This window comes from Theobroma cacao, chromosome 7 (genome assembly GCF_000208745.1).
Source record: "Theobroma cacao cultivar B97-61/B2 chromosome 7, Criollo_cocoa_genome_V2, whole genome shotgun sequence".
In the NCBI taxonomy this organism is placed as follows: Eukaryota; Viridiplantae; Streptophyta; class Magnoliopsida; order Malvales; family Malvaceae; genus Theobroma; species Theobroma cacao.
Window position 1 is genome coordinate 10,722,539 of NC_030856.1, and position 18,970 is coordinate 10,741,508.

At 35.2% G+C, this 18,970-nt stretch overlaps 4 protein-coding genes across 4 annotated transcripts; 1 reads left to right on the plus strand and 3 right to left on the minus strand.

Moving 5' to 3' along the window:
• Positions 5,324-7,107, plus strand: LOC18594633 (serine/threonine-protein kinase WAG1). The gene has a single exon (XM_007022256.2). It carries the CDS (start codon positions 5,509-5,511, stop codon positions 6,931-6,933), a length of 1,425 nt encoding a protein of 474 aa, XP_007022318.2. The 5' UTR covers positions 5,324-5,508; the 3' UTR covers positions 6,934-7,107.
• Positions 7,142-13,280, minus strand: LOC18594634. The gene is given in 19 exon segments (XM_018124641.1): positions 7,142-8,170; positions 8,314-8,439; positions 8,528-8,691; positions 8,871-8,908; positions 9,008-9,223; positions 9,320-9,481; positions 9,895-10,180; positions 10,286-10,333; positions 10,336-10,461; positions 10,541-10,639; positions 10,750-10,849; positions 10,937-11,013; positions 11,109-11,319; positions 11,417-11,484; positions 11,734-11,902; positions 11,992-12,587; positions 12,674-12,739; positions 12,883-12,960; positions 13,043-13,280. Coding segments are annotated over 19 exon segments (3,552 nt in total). The 5' UTR covers positions 13,122-13,280; the 3' UTR covers positions 7,142-7,327.
• Positions 15,071-16,524, minus strand: LOC108662777 (receptor-like protein 12). The gene is made up of 2 exons (XM_018124352.1): positions 15,178-16,524; positions 15,071-15,085 (listed from the first exon to the last, which is right to left on the minus strand). The coding sequence occupies exons 1-2, from the start codon at positions 16,522-16,524 to the stop codon at positions 15,071-15,073; spliced, it is 1,362 nt and encodes a 453-aa protein (XP_017979841.1).
• Positions 16,874-18,237, minus strand: LOC108662778 (receptor like protein 30-like). The gene is made up of 2 exons (XM_018124353.1): positions 17,512-18,237; positions 16,874-16,895 (listed from the first exon to the last, which is right to left on the minus strand). Exons 1-2 carry the CDS (start codon positions 18,235-18,237, stop codon positions 16,890-16,892), a joined length of 732 nt encoding a protein of 243 aa, XP_017979842.1. The 3' UTR covers positions 16,874-16,889.

Below are 18,970 nucleotides of genomic sequence, written 5' to 3' on the forward strand. Positions count from 1 at the left end.
ACAAAGGGGAACACCAATGACTCTCACTCTCACCATCATTCATCTTTGATATTTTCTCCAACAGCTTTCTTCTACCTTTTGAAGCCAGAATATCCCATTCATGTCTTCATCATAACAGATTCCCCATGTTGCCAATATCCCTTTTTGCAAATAACTTTGTTGTCAAATAAGTTCCTTCAACCCTGCAATTTTCTTACTCATAGCATTCGAGCATTTAACTCATTAATTAATGTGTAATCTTTTTATCTAAAGAGCAGAGTTCAAATCCTCACTCCTTCAATTATAAAAAAAAAAAATCTTACAACTTTCTTACTGCATCCGAATATTTGACTCATTGATTGATGTATGATTTCAAATTTAAATAATAAACTTTAAATCTCTTTCTCCTAAATTCTAAAAAAAAAAAAAATACCCTGCAACTTTCTTACTCATATCGTGCCAATGAATTTACATTATGGTCCATAATACCAATGGAAGCTGTTAGGTTTGAGTGGAGATCACAACCCTTTTGTTGATGCAAATAATCAAATTTTGATGAGCATAAAATGAAAAATTTAGGTCTACCCAGCATAATAAAATGAAAGGGCCCAGAAATTGGTTGCTTGCAAAACGGTGGGCCTCACTCCTTAATATGGACCCACTCATATGCAGAAGCAACAGCAGAACATTACACATTTCAAAGCCAACATCCCATTTTCTATGGACATACGCTAACAATTTGCCATTTCTTAACTTATAATCCTATCATATTAGTACTAAACATAAGCAGGCTGGAGGCACATGCACTTGCCATCTGGCCCTACCATGACCATCTCTCTATGAACAATGAAGAAGAACCTTAATCTAGGCTTATTTCTTGACAACTATTATCACTATTTTGACTAGATCATCAGTTATCACCATTTTGGTTGTGGTGAGATGAGTCAATCATGTTTCTCGAGAGTTTTCTGTATATGGGATTCTACATTTGATTGTGTATTCTGTGTTGTGGTGTCTGATTCCATTGCGATTGAATTGGTTTGTTTCTGCTTTTATTTAACACGTTAAGAAAAAAGAAGGATTTTATTCTCTTTCTTATACTATCTTGATAAGGTATCGTTTTATATAATAGTTTCGTAATTTTTTTTAAATAAATAAAAATTCTAATTTATCTTAAAAAAAAATCAAGAATGTAACATGTCATAAAAGAGCAATTTTATTTATTGACGTATGTAAAGATTTGAATGTCGACAATTGATTCGAGTGATATATTATTCGGCTCTTTTTACGTGATCAAAGGTGTTAAAAGTTATACAAAATGCATTGCGATTGAGTGGGCATAGGAGGAGTTGTGATAGAATTAGTCAGGATATAACATGTTGGTGAAATTAGAAGGGTCATATGGCATTGGTGGAGGACATCAACTTGGCTGATTATTACACAAGTACATATGATAAAGATCACCTGATGATCCAAGTTGGGCATATTGCACGACCTGTCCACATTAATTTTTTTTTATGGTTATGAAATTTGATTCAATTTTGATTATGAAATGCAACTTCTTCCCTTCTTTAATTTATTCTCTAATTGAAAGTTCCAAAATTAAACCATTGAAGTTTCCTGTTTAAGAAAAAGAGGGTTAATTATAACATGGTCATTGAGCAATTCCAACATGCATTAATTAATATATATGCACCATTAGTATTAACCTTTTTACTCTCATTGGGGAAATGTTGTTAGGGTTGGCACATCTTGGACAGCTCATCTATTCATTATTTTTCTTTTATTATTGTCATTGATCCTCACAATATTACACTATTATTATTATTATCATAGATAAATTTTTTGAGATGTTTTATTTTGATAATTTAATTTTAAAAAATTAACATTTTATTCACTAATCTTTATAAGTGCTACTCTTTTAATTACTTAATCATTAAAAAATAACGATTTTTCAGGTGACATTTCATATCAGTATTCACATTAATTACTTTTTGTTACATGAACTTACCCATTTGATAATTAAAAATAAAAATTATTAAATTTTTTTTGGAATTAAAAAAAGTTTAAATATTAAATTCTATTATTATGTGGACATGATTAGTGTGGATGGTTATATGAAATGTCACTTGGAAATTAATCTATTATCTTTTAACGATTGAGTAATTAAAAATAATAGCATATAGACTTATAATCAGTCATTCTCATAAATATGAAAAATTGGTAGTAAGTTTATTAAATGGGAAGGATAATGAAAATAGGGATATCTGAACCTAGTGTTTTCTGTTCTTGCTGTCATGAGCTGCTTCAGCTTATTCTTAGTTTAGTTGTGGTGTTGTTGTTGTTGGAGGTGAAGTTGTATTCTTTTTGTATATTAAATTCATTCTCTTCTTGGAGAAGAAAAAGGAAGAATAATCTTGAGATACATAGTTTATGCCATTAATATAAAATCAGGCTTCATGGTTTCATGTAAGTGAAAACCTTGCACAATAACTATCATATAGAAGTAGAAGTAGAAGCAATTTAAAAAAAAAAAAAACTATCATATAGAAGATTTTGTAGTCCAAGAAACAATACGGACAGCAATTAAAGCAATGGGTATTATGAGCACTTGAGCAATGAATTTAATGATGGGTGTGTACCTCCTTTATTTGTGTTCCAATCTTTCCTTTCCCTTCTCAAAAAATAAAAATATATAAACAATATTTATTTTTTGAATATACATGATTTTTGGATTGTATGACCGACAGTAAATTCTCTTATATTTTATTATAATCTTACATTTTTTCACAAGAACATACAAATTTGATATTTTAACAATTAAGATATCTTTTTGAAGCAAATAAGCATTCTAATAAGTATATAATTATCTTATTATTATTTTTTTTTTTTATATTTGAGGAGAGAAATTCAAACCTTACTCTTTTTAAGAGAGATCATGTATTAATAAATGAATTGAAATATTATTTTTCTTTTTGAATTGGAATAATATAATTTAAGCATAAATTTCTTTTTTAAGTGATAAATTGTGACGTCACTAAAAAAAACTCCCGAAAGCTCTCGTTCTCTTTTTCTCTTTTTTATGATTTCATAACACCTTTTTAATTTGGAAACTGTTCTATCCCTCAAATCTTAAGTAAATATATTTTAATTGACAAATACATAAGTAAATATAATTGGAAGTTGGAAGTAAAGAGAGCCAATTGAATAGACAAGTGCAAGAAATAGATACGCCTTTGGGAGCAGGAGGAAAAGGACATGCTCATAATTTCTTTGCCTGCATTATTAGTATGGACTTGGCTACTTAGGAAGTTGAGATGATGATAATTATTGATGAATTATTATTATTATTATTAAAGATTAGAGATTTTTTTTGGGGGTTCAAATTAATAGTTTATTCAATATATTCATAAATGAATGAATTATTCATTTTGAATGAGTTTAGGGTGGCGGCATGGTGGGGCCCACTGGTTGATCACGGGGCAGACAGCATCCTGAGGCCTCTTTTTTACGTGGGTCCCAACCCTAGCGAGATGCGGTAATGTTGGCGCCTCCACATGCCCTCCACCGTCGCTCTTCATCATTTCTAAATTGCTTTTCATTTTTTATTCTCTCCTGTCTTAACATAACGTTTTTCTTTTTCTTTTTCTTTTTTTTTGAAAATTTACCAAAACTAAGGTAAAAAGTTTTTATTATGTTGTATTTAATATTAAAATTTGAAAAAAAATTTATACAATAGATTTTCAATGTTTTTATGTAAAGAAGTAAAAAAAAAAGAAAAATATATATTAGATGTTAGTTTCTAAGTTTCTTTGTCAATATTATTAATGGTAAAAAAAAAGGTATTTGTATGTAAATAGGTGTTTGGCCCAATATATGCAAGAGTTATTATTCTACTCTAAAACCGAGAGTAAGGCATTGGACTCTTATAATTTTAAACTTAAGAAGCTCACCTGGGTTTTTAGAGGAAACTACAAATACAATTTTTATTTTGTCCTTCAATAATCCCTAAAATTTTTGTTAGACACATTTATCTTTGTAATTTGGTTCAAATAGTCAATCTTTGTTTAATTGTTTTATTATTTTTAATTAATACAAAATTATACTATTTATTTCATTTTGAATTTCATGATTTAATTTAATAAAGTTGAGTCTTTTTATTTTTTATTTATTAAATTACCATATTTTCAAATATTTTTTTTATATATTTTACATCACTTCTGTATTAAGTTTGTCAACTGCTATTTTAATTTTTTTATAACACTTTTAGAACAACTCTACTCACTCAACACTTCCTACAGGAATGATTTTAGTTATGTACTAGATTGTATGCTATTTTATCAAATGTTATATATGTATATATATATATATAGTTTAATGTATATGGATATATCAAGTGTTACAAATCGACATTGAACAAAATAAATAAAGTTTATTCTACACTAAAATCAAAATATTTATGTAATGTGTGAAGAAGTATACTTGAATTCAATACATATACATAGATAGAGTTAATGTAGAAAACGGATAAGCTATGAAAGAGTTGCATGTGGCCATTAATTGTCATGGAAAGTAAATCCGTCCTTTAAAGGCTTTAGCTGGAGGTAGCTGCCTTGGTTTACAAGCTACAACAACATCAATTCCTTGTATATGTTTCCTCTCTCACATTGCCAAGATACAATGAATGTTGGGAAAGCAAAAATCAAACGAAAACCCCATTTTTATTTACATTTTTTGACACATAATCCAACTATTTATAATAATATTTTCTTTCACTTTGTTATGCTTATTGCAAAGCTGATGTCCATATATCAAAATCGACCTTCAATGTAATTTTCATAGTCCGTAAGTATAATGAATTTGCCGACTTTGTGCTAGTTGTTATACCATTGATTCCGACATAGAGTTATTAATTACTAATATGAAAAGAAACTTAAATGTAGAGTCAAATTGTAGGTGGTAGCTATGCCGCACCGCCGCACACTGAATTCTTAATTTCTCATCCATTTTTAACTACCATAATCGAACTTCTTGTCTTGGGATTAATGTAAACTGCTTGATACACAGCTTTGTCTGCACACAACAGTGGATAATAAAAAGGCCATGAGCTGCGCATACAGGCGGCCGACTAGCCGTTGCCTCTCTCATTTATTTTGGACGCTAACTCTCGCAGCTAATGAGCTCCTAGTTCTAGAGGTTAAACAAATGAAGGGGTTGCTTCCTTTTTGGAGCTCACTCAACTGCCCCTCTCTCTCATATTCTATTCATTTATTCCTTGCATTCCTCCATCTCCCATGCAATTCTTTTCTTTTATTACGTAGAAAAACCCTAAACCCAATACCTTCCTTTGTCTCCTCTCTCTTTCTTTCTGTTTATACAAATTTTTTAGAGTATAGTTGGGTCAACCAAACGGCTTCTAATCAATTCCTTTGTACCCCACAGGTTCTCTCTCAGTTTCCTTTTTCGCTTTTATATATAGGGAATCAGACCCGAAAACTCTTTTAACTCTCGACTCTAAACGAATTAGTTATGGACGAAGAAACCTATTTCCCAGACACCGATCTGGACTTCAGCTTCACCTCCACCACCACCGACAGGACCGTCCCTTCCTCTAGTGCTCGTTCCAGTTTAGCGCGCTCTAGCCTTACCCTCAGCTTCAACGAATCCCGCCTTTCCTGTTCCACTACCACCACCACCACCAGTAATATCACCACCCTCCACCACCGCAAATGGGATGCACGATGGTCAGCCATCAAGGCAGCCACCAACCTCTCCTCCGACGGGAACCTCCACCTTCGTCACCTCAAGCTCATTCGCCATTTGGGAACCGGGAACCTTGGAAGAGTCTTCCTCTGTCAGCTTAGGGACTGCAACAGCGCCACCTTCGCTCTAAAAGTAATCGACAGGGATACATTAAGCAACAAGAAACTCTCCCACGTTCAAATGGAAGCAGAAATCTTATCCATGCTGGACCATCCTTTTCTTCCAACGCTTTACGCCCACATCCAAGCTTCTCATTACACCTGTCTCCTCATTGACTTTTGCCCTAACGGGGACCTCCATTCTCTTCTACGTAAACAACCAGGAAATCGCTTCCCTTTAACGGCGGTCCGGTTTTTTGCGGCGGAAGTGTTAGTTGCCTTAGAGTATTTACATGCTTTAGGGATAGTTTACAGGGATCTTAAGCCTGAAAACATTTTGTTACGTGAAGATGGGCATATTATGTTGTCGGATTTCGATTTGTGTTTCAAGGCTGATGTGGTCCCCACCTTTAAATTCCAGAGCCGCAAAAGTCGAAAGTCAAGGCAGAACTGTTTCACCGGCGGTTGTTTTGGTTCCGTCGCCGATTCAGGAGAAGAAGAAGAAGTTGATCCAGAGTTCGTAGCTGAACCGGTAACGGCGTTTTCCCGGTCATGCGTCGGGACCCACGAGTATTTAGCACCGGAGCTCGTTTCCGGAAACGGCCACGGTAACGGCGTTGACTGGTGGGCGTTTGGGGTGTTCGTTTACGAGTTATTATACGGAACGACACCGTTCAAGGGAGGCAGTAAGGACAGCACACTTCGTAACATAGCTTCTAGCAGGCAAGTAAGATTCCTCCACGTGACGGAGATAGAAGAGGCGGGAACTGCGGAGGCAAACGATTTGATCGGGAAATTGTTGGTAAAAGACCCGAGGAGGAGGCTAGGGTGCACCAGGGGTGCGCAGGATATAAAACGACACCCGTTCTTTGATGGGATCAAATGGCCCTTGATCAGGCACTACAAGCCGCCGGAGGTGGTGGGTGGGGTGGCGAGGAAGAGGGGGCATGTGGGCCATGTGAAGAGGAGGCGTTGGCTTTGGAAAGGACTTGATTATTTGATGACGAAAAATAGGAATAATAAAAATAGTAATGGCAATTACTATGATTATGTTCATAATAGTAACAATAATAAACCTAGGAAGCATGCTTAGTGTTGTTTTGTCAAACCTTTTTGTTAGGAGTATATTGTCAAATTAAAGAGGAGAGAGATGATGAGGTTTTGATATTAGTAGTTTTATGGAGTTTGTCATTTAGTTTTCATACACATGATTTGCTGTACATGAATCCAATTAGTATAAATCAAAAGATTCACAACTTTTCCCTTTCTTTTCTTTTTCTTTTTAATAAAAGTTTTTAATATAATAATCAATCAACCCATTTACGATTAGCAAGCAAAAGAGTCAAGGCAGATGATTAGCATCATCCAGGAAGATACACACACTTGTTTTTGTTTTTGTTGTTTTTCTTTTTACCTGTTGCCTGTGCAACAAAAGGAGTACATCCTACTACTGTACATGGAAAGATATAAAGAAGAGTCTTGAGCTGTTAGATTGCAGTCCTCCCAACTGTTCCAATATTCCACCCTCTCTCCTTTTCTTTGTGGTTTTGTTTGTGCTGAATTTCCTTGGTTCCTGCTCCTCTTCTACCATTGCCTAGCAGTACTCTACTGGCCATCCTCCCTCGACTTCCGATTGAAACTCTAACCCTGTCCATCCCCACGTTAACACCTCTTCTCAGATGTTGCTGCATTGGGGACTTTAGCTGAACTTTCTTCTGAAGGCTTCGTCTCAAAATGCTGCTCAGCTTCTTACTCGCGCTTTTCATTCCTTTGGGACTGTTGCATACCGTTTGTTCAGGAATAAACTCATCTTCCTCTTCCTTTATATCTGGTTGGGGTGGCAATGGTAGAAATGGTGGTGCCAGCTGCGCTAAGCTAGGTGCACTTGGCAGTGGTATTAAAGAGTTGCGCCTTGGAGCTGAGGATACTGACATTCGTCTTGCGGTTGGGCAGATTGAGGCTCTTCCTGTCTTCTTTGGTAGTAGTCGCAGTTGTTCAGCCGCCTCAGGATTGTTTTCTTTTTCTGCTGCATCAATGTGCTGGATGCAGCCATCTGTTAAAGAAAGAGGTAAAGGCCTGAAGCTATTTTCCATAAGCGGACGAGTGAGATTTACTTGCTCTTTCATCAATGCTCCATTTGAAACTTCATTCAAATTCTTGTTAGCTCCCAAGAGTCGAAGTGCCAGTGGTGGCCTCATTGCTGAATTACTGAGCTCCTCATTCTGCTGTTTAATTTGTTGCTGTTGCTGCTGCTGCTCAGCTATCTTTGTATCGACATGCTGACGTGCTAGCTTCCTCTCAATGAGTAGCTGCGACTCCAGTTCTTTCACCTGGAGAAATGAAACCTGTTAGGACTATAATGTCAAGTAAAAGGGAATTTGGAATTACAAATCAATTGCAGACTTGCAGCTCCACGAGCAAAAAGATATTGAATAATTTCAAGATTGTTCGATAAGTTTACACTATGCAATACCTTGTCTTGCAGGTTCTTGTTTTTTAGGTCTTTATCCTTCATCTTCAAGTCTAAACAATGAATTGTTTCCTCCATCTTCCTGATTTGCAAATCTTTGATCTTCATTTCTTGCTTTGATTTCTCAACCTTTTAGGTCCAGAAGAGAATTGTCATTGGTAACATCAAAATGATAAATTAGGCTTAAGAAATGTTGCCAATAAGTTGCTGGTTGTACCATCTGTTTGCATCTCAGAAGTTCTGAGCAGTCCATTTGCTTCTTTGCCGGACCCAACTCTATCCCTCTCACTCTACTTGCAAAGTTCAGAGAGCATAGAGTCTCACCAAGGTCATTCTCCTGAGGACTGATTTGTACAAACATGAGTGTCTTTGAATCTCCTCCTAACAAACATAAACCTAATTATCAGGCTTTTTACTTCTATCTCTGTGGAAATCCAATGAAAGAAATAGCAGAAGTTTAACCATGAAAGTAAAAAATAAAGGAAATTTAAACTTGACTTGTTTTTATCATTTATGTCAGAGTAATTTCCTTGTTAGGGGGTATAAAGATAAAAATGTACCGAGAGAGTCTTGAAGCAAGTGTGTCAGCTTTGAATTCCTGCATGATTAAAGTACAGTTAAGTTTAAAACCTATGAAACACTACTGATTTCTACGCTCTTAATTATTTAGAAGTACTCATCTCTGTATTTTTATGACCTGAAAGGAATGTGAGGGCTTTTTGTAGCAAGAGCAGATATGACATCACCGAGTGCAGACAAAGATCTGTTAATATTTTGAGTTTCCTTAAGTCTTTCTCCATGCACTTCTGTTTTTGCTACTCGTTCACTTCCAGCTAGGTCCACCAACCATAGCTTGCTTTTTGTGCATTCCCCATTCAACAAATTCTCTCCCTGAACCATCACACAATGTATGCTGCATAAAGAGTGACCCATAAGCTGGCATTTAGCTGTGTTTAAACACACTTTGTGCAACGAGTACTGAATTTAAAATCAACTTTGACAGACAGACCAGTGGGATCTACTGCTATGCTCGTTGGCATTGGTTGAGCCAACAGCCCTTGCATTACTGCCAGTCTGTAGGACTTCCCAGACCTCGTTCATGTTGTTTACATGCGCTTCAACGAGCCCTGGGACATCATGCATTCCTTCACCCACTTGCCTTATTTCAAGCCTACAAGTAGCCACATTGATATGAAAAGTGTTAGCTATTTGAAATTTCATAAGAATAGATAATCGTTTATCAATGCTGAAGTCTCAGTCAACAAAAGTTGCAAAGTTTAGATCACCAATATTACAGAATGAATTTTGCTAGGGACAAGCACAAAATTTTATAGTTTATGATTGAGTGTTCATGGAAAATTCCTCCTCTAACACCTGAAATAAATCCAAAAAGAAAACTCTGTTCCAGAAACATTTTCGCATGAGGATAATAAAAAGTACTGATACTATTTGACACAGTTAATCGCTCATCAGGATGAAATAAGCAACAAAATGATGTATGAAACTCATGTAGCAAAAGTTGGCATAACCATTCTGGAAAAGTAAAAAATGTCGAAGAAAAAGGCTAAAACAAAATTACTCCACCTTTTTGGCCCCGTGCCTTGCTGAGAGCCTGAAACCAGTAAATCTCTTATCTGTTCATTGTATACTTCTAAGACACTGACTGATATCTCATATCGATATAACTTCTGCCGCTCATTAATTATGCGAAACAATTCCTCAAGAGTCCTAAAATTTACTCCACGGGCTTCTTTTGTACCCTCCATTGTAAAAGTTTTTCCTGTCCCCGTCTGTCCATAAGCAAAAATGCAGACATTGTAGCCATCTAGAACTGAGGTAGCAAATGGAGCTGTGTCTTGGAAAACATCAGCTAAACAAAACAAGCAACAGAAGTAAATTATTAAAAATATTCACTGAAAGGAGCATTAGAAAAATTTTGCAGTGAGCCCAAAACAGCTACAAGAAATGGCATTACCTTGGTCTGCTTGAGGGCCAAAAACAGCATCAAACTTAAAGGTTTTCTAGGAGCACCTTTTGATAGTACAGTGAGTTCACCATCTTTCGCGGATTCGAAATCAACAGCCATTGAAGCTCCTGCTGCTATTTCTTCAGAATTTAGAGGCCTACACCGGCAAAAGACTCTTATGTTTCCTGCAACAAATGAAAATTTTGAGTCTCAAAATTTTGAACCTATTTTAGATTTTAATATGGAATATTGAATGTGGCTAACCTTTCAATTCTAGAACCTTGTTGTAGAGTTCTTTCCTTTCTTTTGCCCCTCTGAGAAATTTAATCTTGAGATCTTCATGCAAATCTGCCTGCTGGTTTACTTTTGGAAATATGGTAATGGGATTATAAAAGAGACTAAAGAAAATGGATTCGTGAGGTGATTAAAAACTATAAATTATGATTAACTGTGTAGGCTAGATGCTAACTTACTTCTGGACAGAATTGAAGAGCCAATTTCATTGATATCCTTGAAGCAATTATTATACATGGATACCTCCTCTGATAGCTTGATGTGTTCCATTTTCATTATCTGCAAATTGGAACCTCTTAAAATTTTGAAATTAAAGTTCTAGCTTTGTATTAATTATAGATGCATCATTCTGTTGCAATTTTATACCTTCAATTTTCTGGTCAGGTCCCTCAATGATGAGAACCATCTGCTCTTTTCTTTCACTTGTCCCTCAATTGCAAAGGCTGTAAATGGATATAACAGCATTTGTTCCATATGCAAGCAAGTGTTAGGCAGTTACAGGTTAACAAAAGGGAAAAAGACAAAAAGAAGTTCATACCTAATGAGCCAACATGCATTGATTTGCGCATAAGCTCATTTTGAAGCTCCTGTAAAGATTTGCACGCTTCTTGACACTCTTTACTCTTAAGTTGGTTCTCCCTCTTAAGCCCTTCAAAGGCTCTCCTCATTTCTGCTAATTCCTTACTTTGGCGCTCATTATCTCTTTGCAGCTGTTCGTATTTTACTTCCACCCCACAATCACTCATATCCTGCAAGCAATCAATTTTAAATGATCTCAAATTTTGTTTACTTCCTATTTTCAGCTCTCCTTTCAAACCTTGAAAAAGTTATAGAGAGTTCCATTACTCTTAGTGACTCATGATCTCTCAATTCAGCAATTCCCATGACTTCCTGTGATTCAGCTTCTTTAAAACCTGTTGCACAAATTTTTTCAGTAAAAGTTTGAGTTCTTGACTTCAAGCCGAGGGCTACTATTTTTTCTGAAAAACAATAAATAAATGGTTTGCAGGGAACTATTTTCTATCAAGAATGTTGCAAACACTTCTGGCTTTTAATATGAGGTTTGTCCCGTAGAACCTTAAATAAGTATGCCTACATTTTTAGTTTTAGACAATATGAATAAGCAGAGAGATCAAAGATAAGTATCCAAGCTACAAACTTACTTGCACGAGAATCTTTCCTTACAGTAATACCACATACAGTTGGACTCCTCATTAATCCTTCAAATCTAATGAGTAAGCCCCCACCGCTATCAAAAAAAGTGTTAATGTTAGATATAACCAGAGGCTTGTTTGCACCTACCTGGCCATATATGTCTAGGCCGGACACAACCTACAATCCGTTCAATCAAACTTGATCAGAAAACAATACTAATCATTTAGTGTAATGTAGATCAGAAGCATAAAATCCGGTTTTCTTACCTTCTCTTGTTGTATAAATACATCAAATACTCTAATTCCAGGTGGACCGGTGGTGAAAACTATTTCAGCAAAATGCAGATCAATGTTGTAAAAACCAGGCTCCAATGATGAAAACTTGTATGAGAAGTCACCATATCGTGCTGTGTTGTACAATGAATTTCCCACTCCATCTCCAACCATAGTATCAGTCCTTATAACATCACCACCCACATAACAATCGTCATCCGAATAAATGACACCATCTAATTCCACTGCTCCATTTATGCACCCTGCATTGATGCTTATAACAGGAAGGTGTTCATGCTCCTTGTGTAGATAGTCTGCACTTTCTGGTAATGGAAGCAGCTCAAAGGAAGAGTCCGGGGACATTTCTTTTTCGAAGGTTTGGCACACGGTGGAGAACTTTACAGTGGGAGTTTTGTGCTTTGCTTTAGCATCAGATCCATCAATGCCATTCTCTAAAGAAAGCTCAATTGAACACCTATTTTTCTCCAAGAATTCAGGGGAATCTCCATAGTTTTTTACTGGAATATCAGGAGATCCAGTGCATATAACAAGGTCTGGCGATGTTAGAGAAAATCCCAACAAGGACCGGCCTGAAACCAAACATAAGTCCATTTACATCCTTAGAACACTTGGATGCAAAGAAGAAGAAAATCATCTCTAAGCAAAGAGTGTTTACCATCAATTTCTCCAATTGGCGTACTAATTTCATTTAAGCTTTGATTTTTCCAAGGATCATCGACATCTACATCAGCAAACACAAACCGAGTTTAATTTGGATCAAGACGAGGACGGAAAATTCTAACCCATTTTCTTTTTAATTGGGAGATACATGCACCTAATATCGAATTAAAAAAACCGAAATACATCAAAAAGAAAAGAAATTACCAGAATTTGGTTGAGGGGAAGAATCTGAATCCAGCACAGATGGATTAATTGAGCGCCGTGACATGGCTGCATCAGTATCTGCCAAGGTGAAGAACAAGACAAGAATGAAATAAAATGAAGAGGGGAAAGAACTGATGGGTTGGATTTAGTGAAATCTTACAGTTGGAGCTGTGTTGTTGGGAAGAAACGTCAGTGAGGAGAAGTGGGTCAGTCCACAGCGGAACGTTGATATGTTCCATGGCCAAAGAAAAGAGAGGAACTCTGTGATTTGAAATGACAAGTAAACAAAGAGTTTTGAGAATAAAGAGAAAAAGGGAAATGCTTTTTGAATGAATCAATTAGAGAAAGAGAAAAGAGAAATGAAAGCTTTATTGGATTCGGGCGTTGATTTCTGGATTAAGGTAAGAGAAAGAGAGAAGGAGTTTGAAGTTTGCGTTACCGTTGGATGTTTTCAAATTCGAATTTGGGCAGCGGACTTTGGCCTCATGCCTTTCTCATCAATTTTTGTATCTGCAACCGGTAACCCACAACGCCCTCTCTCCATTCTTAATATATTATTTATTTCTTATAATATATTATCATTAATTAAAATATATTTCTTACTATTATTTTATTATCTAAATAATTTATAATTATTTTCATTGACTTCTTAGAATTTCTATTCTCAAATATGTTATAATTTTTTATAATATACTCAATGTCAACTTAGCATCTTTTATATTTTGTAACTTTACATCTTTAACCTGTCTTTAGTAAAGCTAAGTAAGATTTTCTTATGAGATAATTACAATTATAAGTAAAAATTTCAATTTCAATTAAAATTATTTTCATATATATCACATATTACATTCATATAATAAATTAATAAATAAGTCAGCATACAATAAGACTTGAACTTGAGACCTAAAGATTTCAAGACTTTCTTTTTTTATTGAGAAAAAACCTAATTTATTAAAAGAAAATAATATTAATCAATAGAAAATGGATAAACAAACACACTTTCATTGGCTTAATTCACGTTAATTTCATTTAAATTCAATAAATGTAATTTTTAAGGAGGTTTTTATGCTTGACCCTAAAATTAGAAAATATTATTTTACTGACTTGGCTTAGTCCACACTTAACTTTATTTCTTAGAAACCTTTAATATAATATTTTTTGAAATAATTTATTAAGATTTTTAATATAAAGTACAAGATCCTTAGGTTTAAAATAAATTTAATTTATTGAGAAGTGATTTATATTGCAGCTAACTAATCTAAAGACTGAAAGAAGAAGATTACAGCCACCCTAAACATCTGTTGTTTTTGACCAAACGAAAAGAAAAACATCTTTTATTCTTGAAAATTGCACACCATGCTTTGGAAAAAAAAAAAGAAAAAAGAAAAGAAAAGANACTGAAAGAAGAAGATTACAGCCACCCTAAACATCTGTTGTTTTTGACCAAACGAAAAGAAAAACATCTTTTATTCTTGAAAATTGCACACCATGCTTTGGAAAAAAAAAAAAGAAAAAGAAAAGAAAAGCACACATATTGTGGGGTTATCAATAATTCCAGCAGCTTTTGTGATTTCTTCATCTTCTTCTTCATTAATTTCAACAAAACCTGTATTTTGATCGTATTCATCAATTACCCACAAAGGTTGCAAAATAATTGCAATGAAAAGGATAGTACAAATCATAGTAAAAAATATAGGACTAAGTATTATAATAATTAACATGGACTAAGTATTTAATTAATGAACATGCAAAGACCAGATTAATTCGTAAAAACTTTGAAGCTGTCGTATATATTTGTCTTTAAATAATATATATAGGCCAAAGTTAACACATATGTTGTTACTAACCTTTGTTTTTCCTTAACCAAAAGAAACTAGCAACAGCTAAATAAAAAGCGCATTTGATGAACAACAATTAACATACCTGCAGTCTCATTGATGATTACTAACTCCTTGTCCGACTAGTGCAAGCATTCCTGTTTGACTTTTTTGGCCTTCGATGATGTTTGGCTTCAACCAAGCTCACAATCCATTTGGGTTTACCGGTCCGAAAAACAGCATATCCCATACCCACTCCAAACATAAATCCGGACATGTATCCAATTAGCACAACTTTCCACCCAAATCTAATTTCAGATTTTGAGCCATCTTCTTCTTGTGAATTTGAAGGTGGTGGCTGTTGTGCTTCATTACTGCTGCAATCTCTAGAGAGTGGAAAACCGCATAATCCATCATTCCCTTCATAGGAACTGTTCTCAAACGTGTTGAATTGTTTGCCTTCAGGTATGCGCCCAACAAGTTTATTCTTGGAAAGGTTTAGGGAAGAAAGCATTGTCAGATTCAACAATTGCTCTGGAATCTTTCCATCTAGCTTGTTTGAGGATAGGTCTAACCATTCAAGATTGATCAATTTTCCAAATGATGGTGGAATATGACCAATAAGGTGATTATGAGAAAGGTTAAGCCCAATGACTGAACTAAGGTTTCCAATAACTCTTGGAATCTCTCCTTCAAACTTGTTATTTGATAGATCAATGATCGTTAATGACACAAAAATTTTCATTAATTCAACCTCTTGCCCTTTTTCGATCAAATGAACAGAATAACTGTAAAATTGACTCATTTTCTCAGTAGAACCCCCGATATACGGCATGACATTTCTATTTTCTTCGACATTCATCATAGCCTTGAAATTTTCTATGTACCCAGTTTGCAACCGTCCTGTAAAACTGTTGTTGGAGAGATCCAAAATTTGCAGCTTACGAAAATAATGCATATGCCTTTTGCCATTTATGGAACCGTGCATTTGATTTGATTTCATTACAAGAACTTTTAGCTCTTGAAGAGTTCCCAACCAATGAGGGAATGTAGCATTGATCTTATTGTTACCAAGATCTAGTACTTGTAGACTTCTACAATTAAGGATGGATCGTGTTAAAGGCCCTTCCAATTGATTAACATTCAAATTGAGATTCTTCAATTGACATCCCTTTGCAAATTTTGAAGGAATGGTTCCATGAAGTTTGTTCGTCCCTAGATTCAACATACGAAGGCTTTTGCTTAATTTTCCAAAACATTGCGGAATAATCCCACTCAAATGGTTGTGAGATATGTCTAAATTTTCAAGACAACTCACATTGCATATGAGATCAGACATCTCTCCATTTAAATTGTTATTTGAGATCAAAAAAGCAGATGTTGTCAAAGGTGGAATTGGAAGATCTCCTTGAATCAAATTCGAACTTAGATCAAGGATTATGATATTCTTCCATGGAAGTTGGCCTGCTTCTGTCATAGAGTTGTGAGATAGATTTAAATACTGCAAAGAGTCTTTCCCAATATCCCACATCCATTTGGGAATCTTGTCGTGAATTCTATTATTGGAAAGGTCTAAATACCTCAAAACTTTTGAGCCTCTTAAAAATTGGGGGAATTGATTGACATTGCAAGATGACATATACAAAAATTGAAGATTAGGCAATGTATAATCAGCACTGGCATGATTAGAGTTGAAGTATAGATTGTTATTTGGAAGATCAAGGTATTGGAGATTTTGGACTTTCGAAAACAGGTCAGATTCTTCAATTCCACTAAGATTATTTGATGATAAATCAAGCAAAGCAAGGTTCACAAGTTGAGACATTGAAGATGGATCCAAACCTTGGAGTTTATTATTCTGTAAAAATATCTCTTCTAGTGATATGTGTTGAAATTGCTTGATATAACCACTGAGCTGGTTATGTTGGAGATTTATGGACATTAATGAGGAAGTGGTATACAACCATGAAGGAAGTGTACCATTGAGGAAATTAAAAGATAAGTCTAGACTGATGAGATTAGGAAAAGTAGTTACCTCATTTGGAATGGAATCTTGTAGTTGATTGTGAGAGATGTCCAAGAATTCAAGATGAGTTAGGTTTGTGAGTGAAGACGGAATCTGTCCACTAAAATAATTATTTGAGAGCCTCAAGTGATTGAGTTGCGAGAGATTCCCTAATGATCTCGGAATTATTCCTGAAAAGTTACATCCTCCAAGACTCAATTCTTCCAAGGAAACTAGGTTACCAATTGAGTTAGGCAATGCTCCAGAAAAATTCGTAGAACTTAAATCCAAAACTTTCAATGAAACTAAATTGCCAATGGAATTAGGCAATGCTCCAGAGAAGGACGTGTAACTTAGATCCAAATCTTTCAATGAAACTAAATTGCCAATGGAATTAGGCAATGCTCCAGAGAGATTCATAAAACTTAGATCCAAATGTTCCAATGAAACTAAATTGCCAATGGAATTAGGCAATGCTCCAGAGAAGGATGTGTGACTTAGAAGCAAATATTTCAATGAAACTAAATTGCCAATGGAATTAGGCAATGCTCCAGAGAGATTTGTAAGACTTAGATCTAATAGCTCAAGATGGTTGCTCTGGTTGAAGTTTGGAAGATAGATTTTGAGATCATGATTGTATCGTAAATTGAGCAACTTGAGGTTTGGCAGGTGAAAAATGTTTTTTGGGAATTTTCCTTGCAAACCACAATCTCCAAGACTAAGAGAGCTTAAAGAAGAGGATATATTCATCAAGACATTCGGATTAATAGAATACATGTTGATTCCATCAAGAAACAGTTGTCTCACCTCTGTTAGGTTCTGAACAAGCCCTGCCAAAGTACGTTCGTCTAGTGCTTGAGGATAATTCCAAGAGAGATCAAGTGAAACCAACTTTGACAAGTGGGAGATTTGCAGTGGAATTTGTCCTGCAAAGACTGACCCCGTGAGGTTGAGTTGCATTAGACTTGTAAACTGAGCAAACTCAGATGACATCTTGGAACCGTTAAAATCATTATATGCGAGGTTAAGGTTCTGCAGGTGTGGAAGATGGAAAAGACTGCTGTTGGAAGGAATGACACCATATAACCAACTGCAACACAAGTCAAGGCCAATCACTTGGCCTGTTTTATTGTCGCAAGTGACTCCATCCCATGAGCAGCAATCAATCCCTTCCTTCCATGAATCAGTCTTGGGATAAGATGGGGTGCTAGTATCTTTGCATTCCCCAGGAGCAGTTTGTTTGATGGAAAAGGAGCTTTTAAATTTCATCAAAGCAGAAGCCTCGTTGTGAGAACATAGGGGAGTTGCTGAAGGGGCAAATGAAGAGGATGAAAGAGTAGGCTGAGAACTCAAGCAAAACAACAGAAGACAGAGAAGCTGGTAGAAGATTAGTAAGCAACTCATGTTTGTGATTATAGTTATGAGAAGAGAAACATGCAGTATACTTATAGGCTGCCAAGTCAATCCAGAGTCTCGCAATGCAATAAGGATGCCAAAATGGTTGTTGAGCAAGACATAAACAGAGGGGTCCATCCATTGCCAAAGATGAAAAGCTGTATGGATAAAAAAACAAATTAAATTTAAAGTAATTTCATAAATTTAATTCATGCATAAAAAAACAAATTACATAAGCAAAATAAATTAGGTAAGCCTAAAGCTAAACCAGTTTAGATTTGGATGAATCCGATTCACCTCTTCTTCTTTTTTTTTTTTGTATCCATAAAACGATAGTACCGTTTCAACTTAAAAAAAAACACCGATGAAGCAACGTTCTTTGTGCATATGTTTCATTTATTTGTTGTGCAACGATACACGAATTAAGACCTACAAACGAAATATTACTGCACCCTGGGCCATGCAGCATTTGCAGAAGTAAGGGTCCAGATCTATTTGGATACTGTCTATGATCTGGTATATACCGCTATGCTCCATCTTTTCATCTGGATTTAAACTTAAAAATAAGCAATTTCTTTCCTTCTTTTTCTACATTTAATATAAAATATAATTATTCTAATTTTATAATTAACTCTATCTAATTGTAAAAAAAATGAAAGGAATGAAAAGACAGAGAGAGAGAGGCTTTCTTCAAAATTATAACAAAAAATAAAAGAGGGAGTGGCATGATTAGAAATATATAGGACCTTTGAGTTCAATCTCTTCGAATCCCCATTTGTTCAGAGGCCTCAACATGATTCTTGTCTTTTTAGACCATTTCAATTGTAAGTCCATTTTCACCTACCATGAACTCTCATTCACCAAATTTCCA